This window comes from Impatiens glandulifera, chromosome 2 (assembly GCF_907164915.1).
Source record: "Impatiens glandulifera chromosome 2, dImpGla2.1, whole genome shotgun sequence".
Lineage (NCBI taxonomy): Eukaryota > Viridiplantae > Streptophyta > Magnoliopsida > Ericales > Balsaminaceae > Impatiens > Impatiens glandulifera.
Genome location: NC_061863.1, coordinates 4,970,897 through 4,980,295, shown reverse-complemented (window position 1 = coordinate 4,980,295; position 9,399 = coordinate 4,970,897). Strand labels below are relative to the sequence as shown.

Here is a 9,399-nt window from a genome sequence, read left to right as displayed (position 1 = left end):
ATATTTTTAAAAAATAAATATACAACATTTAGGAAGAATTTATACATATTTCCAACACAAATTAACTATATAAATTCAAACAAAAATAAATGTACAAATAAAATTTCAAACAAATATAAATATACAATAAACAATTTCAAACAAACTTAGGTATAAACAGAAAAATTATAATTGTTAACCCTAATTCATTTAAATATTTATATATAATATAATATGTACTTACACACCCACCAAGATAGTCAAGTGTTAAGAGTCTATTTAAATGACCAAAATGTACCCCACAAAAGTAGTACATTGGTAAGAGTCGACTTAAGAGACCAATATGTACTCCACCAAGGTAGCCCACTAATAAGAGTCAGCATATTAAGAAACCAAAATGTCACGAATTCGATTCCATTTAAAAAGTTTTGAGTTTAAACAAGGTAATAATTGTGAATTAGTTCTTTTATAATTAAAAAAAAAAACAAAAGATCAGGGTGCTCTGAGTTCTTGATAAACGTGCTTAAGAATTCAATTACTTTTGTTCAATCCATCTCATCTAAAATTCTTGATTTATAAAGTCAAACTTTTTAACAATATCATTACCAAGTTAAGTAACCTTCAATAATTTAATTAAAATGAACTTTGTAGCCTTTAACTTTTGATCTCTTAAATAAAATTATATATCATCAATTATTCCTCAATAATATACAATCATAGTAATCTCATTTTGAAAAAACTAAATAAAAAGTTGTCCAAACTTAGCCACAGTTTGACCCACCCAAATCTAAAAATTCATTGAAAATTTTGATTGAACCAAAAGTCTTAAAGAAATATTCAAATCTTCCATTATAACTCGTCGTGGGGGCGCAATAATATAAGATTTCCTCACTTATCTTAAATGGTAGTATCAAATAAGACACTTATAGTTTCTTTATCTTTACACTACTAAAAACAGCACAAGAAGATTGAGAGACATCAATAGTAGAAGTAGTAGTATTAGAAAGACCAGATTATGAATTTTTCAAAATCCAGAATCTGTCAAACTTTTGATAACAATATAAGTTGAACGATCAAACACATACTCCACACACTTTTAATATTATAAGTCCACAAACTCTTTCGCATTCATTATTACTTTAGATGGGGAAAGCATGCGGTAAGTTCGGCTTTTGGGTGTTTTGCTTCTGCGTGTTCCTTGCATTTTGCCTCAGTCGTGGTGCACATGAAAGTCTGCATGCATATCTTGCACTACACACAAGGTTCAAGAAAAAAAAATCAAATTTAGAAATACTTCAAACGATAGCCCTCAAATGAACTGATTCTATGTTTTTGATAACATGACAGGTTTGAATGAAAATTTCAATTTTCTCAAAAAGGAAAAAATACCCATCACAAATCAAAGAGAAAACTAAGATTCTTAACCAAAGCCCAGAGATTATGATTCTTGTTACAATTCACACCAAGTAGGTACGATGAATAACTTGCACATATATTCCTATGATGCTAATTTTGGACCAGTAACTAGAATTGAAACTAAGGTTATAAATATGATTACAGTTCTAAAACAATTGACAAAATTTATAAGTATCGAATTGAAACATAAAATCATTCCATTCATTGGCATTCCAATTCCAAATCCTTATTTTAAGTCATCAAACAAATAAACAAACAAACAAAGGATTTGGAATTGAACCCTCAACTCCAATTCTAATTTCAATCCCATCTGAACCAATAATACCCTTAAGGAATAGGAATTGAAACTAATCAGAAAAGAATCATCAACCAATAACTGTATTTAGTTCATAGAACATCTCTTTTCATTCACTAAGAGATGAAGCTCACAAACAAACAAATTCTTTTAGGAATTTAACAAATGCCTACAACTTCAATGGAGGAAAAGACTTTGGCTTTCAGAAAGACTCAACTTTGGGACAATAGGGAGAAAGTGATGGAAAACTGCATCGTTTTTAATAAATTATCTTAGGAAACAGAGAAATAGAGAATGTAAGCCTAACCAATAACCCTATCTCCTCATAAACAACAAATTTTCATGAGGAACAAAGCAATATCAACAATCTCTAGGGTGGAAAAGTGCTTGAGATACAGATCTACAACACCCAGCTTCATCTCTTCCGTTTATGTCTCAACAGATAACAAGGTTCCAAAGAAATTTAGGAAAATAGGGAAACAAATCGATGAAAAACAACACACATACAAAGATGGTGATCAAGATACGGAATGAATCAATAAAGATATTATGTTATGTCATGAACAACAGAAAAGCTTGAACAGATAAGAAATAGAAGAAATTCAACCACGCAAGACTTCTATACCTGAATAGACATGGCTTTCTTGTTAGCATCTAGTTGACTCCCTAAGAAGAGATAAAATCCATAAGAGAATTTTTCAAAGAGAAAACGGAAAACAGAATTCCTGAGAACGAGAGATATAGGAAGAAACCGTACCTTTGGGGGCTTTCAGCTTCTCGAGATTCCTATCACGAGCCGTCTTCGACTTCTGGCCATTGCCTCCCCCCATTGATCTCTCCTCTCAGCGCTCTCTCTCTCTCTCTCAATCTCTCTCTCTCTCTCTAAGGATCTCTCCTCCCCACCCCCACAGGAAGAAATATGAAAACCCTAGATTGGCTTTTCGCTCTTCCTTCGATCACCCAAAATAAACGCTAGGCAATCAAATTTCAAATTTGCCACTGAATATTTGTACAAGTGAAATATGTCCCCATAAACTTTTTCCAAAGGGTAATATTACTCAAAAATATCCCCCATCAAATAATAATAATAATAATAATAATTACACTTTTTATGATTTTTTTTTATAAATATTTCAAACAAATTTGTCAAAATATTAAAGGCGTCAATTTAGGATGACGTATATTATAAATTTTTATTTATATATATATATTTTTTTTTTGAGAACGAAATTTTTATTTATATTGTATCTTATTTGATAGGATACAAATAATATAACAATCATACATAATATTTACGGTATATATTATATCGTTCATAACGAATAATATTAAAATTTTAATTTAATTTTAAAACATTAAGTTTCTATAATTACATATTAAGGTTTTGAGAAAAAATAAATATTTTAGAATTGAGCTTCAAATTATTTGGAAAATAAAATAATTTTATTAAGATCGGTTGATTCGTTGATGACCGTTTGATTTTGTTAAACTGTTTATAACGGGGATGTGAATTTAATTTTTGAAATGAAAATTAAAACTTAATTATTTATATTTATTATATATATTTTTAATTTATAAAGATTATTTAGGTATTTCGGTATATACCGATATACCGAAATTTTAAAAATCATGTACCTTTATTGTACTAATAATTCGGTAATGGGTACCATATCTTATCATTTTTTTGGTATATCGAAAAAATTGATATTTTTAGTATTTTGCGGTATGGTATTTTCGATATACCAAAAATATCGATAATTTTCTCAATCCCATATTATATTCGATTATATTAAAAACATTTTAAATTAAAATTAAGACATAACTATAACAAATCGTGCTAATTTTTTCTAAAGAATAAACTCTCGTTTAAAAAACATTGAAAACATTTTAACTGTTTATAATGGTAAATATGGATGAAATCTTAATGTTATCCTCAATGTTCTTGTTGTTTACATTTTATAAGTTAAAAAATAGTTGTAAATTTAAAATAAAAAAGTTTAAGGAAGCACAATGATGAGACTCATATTGTATGAGTTGGATTTAAATTCTTTATTAGGAAAGAAAGGGGCATGCCACAAAAATCTTGATATAAATATAAATAAAGAAAATTTACTTGTTTATTCAATGTGGATTTGTGGTCCTAAAAGCCCTCCTCAAGTTGGGATATTGGATGCTCTCCATGATTCTATTGTCCCTTTTTCAAAATAAATAAATGAATAGGCTTGTATTATTTAAATTAGATAAAAAAAAATGACTAATCGAAGTACAATAAAATAAACATAAGTTAAAAACCTAAAAAGTTGATTTTTTGGTTGAATGTGTTCTTGAAGATGAATGCCTCTTAAAATACATCGATATCGAAAACAAAGTTTTAAAACAACTTTCTTGTTTGAATGCAATAGCATATCCAAATTATGGGAGACTATATAACTAATGCACAACCCTAAAAATCTTCATTAACATTCATAGATGCATTCTCCAAAATTTAAAAACAAATGAACTCATCACATGTGAAATAAGAATCGATTTTAAGTTGGATTCGCATAAACAACATCTACTAACAATCTACATATGTTCTCTTCATGAGATTACCCTCACATGCTCCTCATCCATAAAGTAAAAGAATATATTTATAATCCAAGTATGAGCATATCCATCATCCACCAATTAAGGATTACAATAATTGAAAGTGAAGATCATTATTGTCTTTCATTATGAGATGGTGGAGATGTGGGGTCTCACTATTACACCAACATAAGATCAAGTGAAAAAATCACAATCTTATGTTCAATTCCTTTTAATAACCTCATGATTTAGATGAGGCTAGGATGATTTTCTTAGCTTCTTTTCGAGAATAAACACCGGGAAAAAACAACTCACAAGCTCATTCTCCTCCTTCTTGTTAATCTTCTATTCCCAAACAAAGGTTCTTCCATGATGGTGGACAAATCTAATACAAAAAAACATGATATCCTTAATTAAGAGAGGTTTGATGGGATCATTTACCAAAAACAAATTGAAAAGAAAGAAAAAAAGCAATTTAAGTATAATCTTACTTGATGTGAAACCCTTGTTCCCCATTACTATCTTAGTGTCATGCTTCTTACTCGACTCGCATTCATCGTCAAACAATCGCGACGTCGTATATCTACCCAAGGCCTTCGAATGCGCGGTTGCAAATAGCCAAATTGAGTCCATCTGCTTTGTGATCATTCGAGCTGCGTAATAAGGGATTTTTATGTTCTTCATTTTTTCTGATCTCATGCAAACGTTAACAAATGCGATACAATCCATCAAACTTTCTTTTGACAACCCTTTCGCATCATAAGCTTGGGATCTTCTCCAAAGACTCTTACCATGAGAATTGACAGGTTTCGATAGGCAGAGAGCACGAGTAGCGTCGCTAATGGCAGCGTCTGGATCGCCGAGAAGAAGATGACATTGAGCTCTATTGCTATAAAGCACAAGTCTATCTTTTCTGAATTTAAGAGGACAAATCTTTAAGCCCTCGGAATACTTCAACAAAGATTCTTCAATGTCGCCTTCCCAAAAGCTGTTATTTCCTTGTTGTTTTGTAAGGCCAGCCAAAACCCTCATTTCTTCAACACTTTCACAAGATAACAACCTCTCTTTCTTTCTTCTTTCAACTAAAGACCATACTTCATCAATGGTTTCTATTTTTCCATCCAAAAGAAATAGGGTTTTCGCGATTAAATCCCCAACATGTGATCTATCACCGAGCGTTCTAAGCTCAACTAAATCAACTAGACATGACGCAGTATGATCAATCACTTTATACCGCGTTATTGGATCGTTAAGAAGGAGGAGAATGCAATCAATCGCCATGTATTGCCAATCATCCGATGATCTCGACATATTACAAAGACTCGCGACGACTTCCAAAGACTCCGAAATTCTCTCCCGTCCAATCTTACTATAACATAAGATTCTCAACAAACCTATCCCACAAGGTGATGAGTGGTTTACAAGTCCACCCCACATTCCACAAAGCTCCTTCAAGAACACTTTATCACACATAACATTAATAGACCTTTCCTTCATAGCAAAAGTATTCAATATATACAAAGACCAACATTGAAGTTGGCTAGCCCATTCCTCAACTTTTCGATCCTCAATTTCCCTCCCCCCAACTCCTCTAGTGAGTAAGTCCCTATGATATTCCAACCTCTTCGAAACAAAATCAGCGTACACGGTTTCAAGACATGTTGATGCCAACCGCATGGCTAATCCGACAAGCTCCTCTTCATACTCAACCACGGTTCCAAACGTGCTATCGAAGCTTAGAATATGTCCTAGGGCTCGAACGGAGACTCTTTGCTCGACCCAACTCATTTGTCCTCTCATAAGATCGATTAAAGGAGGAATCACGCCGGATTCTATGCAAGTTTTCGCGAACTCGGGTTTGTTCATTGTGTAGGAACCGATAATATGAGCCGCGTAATATGGTATGTATATGTTTTGGCCGGTTGATAGCCATTTTTTGTTGTTGAGACCTTTTCGAATGAAAGATGACATGCATTTGAAGATTCCTAGGGAAGGGAACTCGGGATCGTCGGGTTTTGTCATGGCGATGTTCCAAAGGGAGCTTAGTACGAGGATGTGTTGTTGGTCGTTGAGGAGAGGAATTTCTTTAAGGTAGTTTGATATTGATGTTCTTCTTGTTGATGGGTCGGGTTCGTTTATGAGACAAAAGAAGCAAGAAAGGTTAGTACAAGGATTAGTGATCATGGGTTTTTTGTGTCGACGGGTGTGACAGTGATCCATGGTGGACTGAAAGAAGTAGTGACAGGGTTTCTATGAAATGGGTTTATGACGGTTTTGTAGTTGATGTCTGATTTTGGAAGGTTGTGAGAGGTTATAAAATAAACCCTAATGGAGAACATAAAGAGATTTTATATTTGTTTAACATTTGTTCTTTTTCTCTCTCATATTTTATAACTTTTTTATTCTTAGGTATCGTTTGGTTAGGAATATAAAATATGTATAAATTATATAAGTTTTATTATTTTGTGTTTGGTTGTGTTATAAGAAAGTAGTAAAAACTGTAAAAGACTCTTTTACCCTTATATTTAAATAAATTATTTTTAATTATTATTTGAATATTTATCTTAAGAATAATTTATTTATTTATTATATTGAAATTAATAAAAATAATATTTAATTATCATATAAATATATTTTTAAAATAAATAATACTATTATATAATTTACATTAATATATATATAATTTCTTATAATTTAACTTAGTTATATAAATAAAACTTATATATATTAATTATTATTTATGTATTATATTTAAAATTTATGTATTATTATAAATATTTGTATATTTAAAAAAATATTAATTGTTTATATAAATTAAAATATTAATAATAATAATTTTATAAAATAATATTGAAATTATAATGGTATAATTGTTTATTTATTAAAAATATATTTTAAATTAGGAAATTAAATATAAATTAATATTTAGTTATAGTTTATTATTATTATTATTATATTTTAAATATAATACAAAACTAAACTAAAATTTGATTAATTTTATAAAATTAAAGGATAAAACAGGATAATTAAATTTTATAAAATTTTATACATCTTATACCAGGTTAGAGGAGGTATTATTTTATACCTCTTTAAAGTATAAATTATACTTAAATAATACTGTTAATATAAATATTATTTCACCAAACAATCATTATAAATTACTATAGGTATAATAATACTATATCTACATTTTTATACCCAATAACAAACATAGCCTTATTATATGAGGTAGGCCAATGTCTAATTATGGAGTAATGAAATATTAAAAAAAAATAAAATTCATTTACAAGTTAATTAAAGAGAAAACAGAGAAAAAATATTTCAAACTTTATTGCAATAGCAATATCAATTATTTAGGTTATAATCATTCTTAGAGTTATACCGACTTTTTTTCTTATCATAATTCATATAACTATACATTTTTATTTTTAAAAGTGACTTATTTTTGTTGATGCATGACCTCAAAATGATTATAAATATTATTGACAAATAACAAAAACAATTATAATTTAAGTCATGAGACGAATTATCATAAATTTAAAAATAAATAAAAAACTAAAAAGTCTAAAGTAACAATAAAATCTCAAAATGCATTAATGAAATTCGAACTAATAGTTTTAAAGAGCTCTTTTGATATATTTTTTTATTTGATCTCGTGCATCATTTAAAATTTATGTACTTTTCTTTGCGTTAATTAAACACTTAAATCGTACATCTATATCTATATTTATGTTTCAAACCTAAAATTAGAATATAACTTTTTTTAAATATCTTTTTTCTTTGTGCTTTTAACTCTTTCTTTAATATTTTTTCTTGAAGTTAGATGAAGTCCTCCTCATTTGTTTCACTATGAGTTTTATATTTAAAAGACTTTATTGCATTCATTAATCATATTGAATATATTCATTAGATCAAACCATTTACTCCTACCCTAAAAGTGGATATTTTTAGGGCAAAAAGTCTTATATAATAAATTATATATAAGTTTGAATTTTAACAATAACATTCTCATTCAACCAGATCATTACGGTGGAGTCATAATAGCTACTCGAAAATAAACGAATGTAAAAAAAAAAAATTGTTTATCACTTATCTAAACAATTTTTGAAAAGACACTTATCTAAATAATTTGTAAAGTACTTATTTTGAATCTATTGCATTGCAGAATCCAAGAGTCTTCCATTTTCCTATGCACAAACAACATAGGAAAACAACCTGAAACTAGTACAAACTACAAACCAATAAAGATGAAAACCCATATATAAAAAGTAAGAGAAACTTCCATCATAAAAGATAGTGATTTTGTTTTTCTCCATATTAGATGGTTGAGAAAAAAGAATTGAGATTATTGGGTAGAAAACAATTCCTTCCACTTAGAAGTGGTGAGAAAGAAAGTGTGAAATGAGTGGAGCCTTATGTCTCCCTTTCACGTGCATATAAATATATCATATGGTTATGAGTTTGAATCTTAAAAAAACGATAAAAAATAACAGAAATACCAAAAATAAAATAAAATAAAGATCATCGTCCAAAATCCAGATCTCTCCAAAATATTTTTGACAAGACCGATGGTTTGATTAAAAAATTTGCCATTTTGTTTCCTCAACTTGCATCTCATTGGTTTTATTTTCAAATTTTAAAAAATGAACCAAACTTGATTCCAACAAACAAATGAAATGAGCATATTGAACAAATATCTATAGATAAAGCTGTTAATTTAAACTGCCTTTTCTCTCTTGTCCTGTTAGGCTGAATGCAAATCTACCAAATCTCTTTTAGGAAAAAAGCATGAGTAAATAATAAAAAGTTAACCCCCATCAATCTCATGCAGTTGAGAGAACTATTATCAGTATATAATTATCCCATAATCAATTTTTTAACATTTAGATGTTTGTCATTTAGTTCACTAGTCAATGGCCCTAATCTAGGTTAGGCTGCCCTAAGTAAAGCCTAGAAACCCACTTAGATCTTGTTACATCATTACCATAACTATATATCCTCATGGATAATATCCATAAGAGTTCTAATTAGTTTATGAATACATTTAAATACTATTTTTCTTTATTATAAAAAAATATCCTTGTTTAAAATATATAGTTTAGTTGATTCTACGTCTCCAAGTTATAACTAAATTAACTACAAAA

At 29.1% G+C, this 9,399-nt stretch overlaps 2 protein-coding genes across 2 annotated transcripts; both read right to left on the bottom strand.

The window, feature by feature from the left end:
- Positions 1–840: 840 nt before the first annotated feature.
- On the bottom strand, positions 841–2,633 carry LOC124926409 (uncharacterized protein At2g23090-like). Its single transcript, XM_047466632.1, has 3 exons — positions 2,448–2,633; positions 2,316–2,356; positions 841–1,230 (listed from the first exon to the last, which is right to left on the bottom strand). The coding sequence occupies exons 1-3, from the start codon at positions 2,518–2,520 to the stop codon at positions 1,114–1,116; spliced, it is 231 nt and encodes a 76-aa protein (XP_047322588.1). The 5' UTR covers positions 2,521–2,633; the 3' UTR covers positions 841–1,113.
- A 1,695-nt stretch (positions 2,634–4,328) lies between these two features.
- On the bottom strand, positions 4,329–6,472 carry LOC124926990. Its single transcript, XM_047467323.1, has 2 exons — positions 4,747–6,472; positions 4,329–4,640 (listed from the first exon to the last, which is right to left on the bottom strand). Exons 1-2 carry the CDS (start codon positions 6,437–6,439, stop codon positions 4,567–4,569), a joined length of 1,767 nt encoding a protein of 588 aa, XP_047323279.1. The 5' UTR covers positions 6,440–6,472; the 3' UTR covers positions 4,329–4,566.
- Positions 6,473–9,399: the final 2,927 nt, after the last annotated feature.

Bases quoted from the DNA above. Each gene is read 5' to 3' on its own strand.
- LOC124926409 (XM_047466632.1), bottom strand. From the start codon at position 2,520: ATGGGGGGAGGCAATGGCCAGAAGTCGAAGACGGCTCGTGATAGGAAT. The intron at 2,357-2,447 runs GTACGGTTTCTT...ATCTCTTCTTAG, and splicing joins GAAGCTGAAAGCCCCCAAAG to GGAGTCAACTAGATGCTAAC. The intron at 1,231-2,315 runs GTATAGAAGTCT...CCTTGTGTGTAG, and splicing joins AGAAAGCCATGTCTATTCAG to TGCAAGATATGCATGCAGAC.
- LOC124926990 (XM_047467323.1), bottom strand. From the start codon at position 6,439: ATGATCACTAATCCTTGTACTAACCTTTCTTGCTTCTTTTGTCTCATA. The intron at 4,641-4,746 runs GTAAGATTATAC...TTTTTGTATTAG, and splicing joins GAACAAGGGTTTCACATCAA to ATTTGTCCACCATCATGGAA.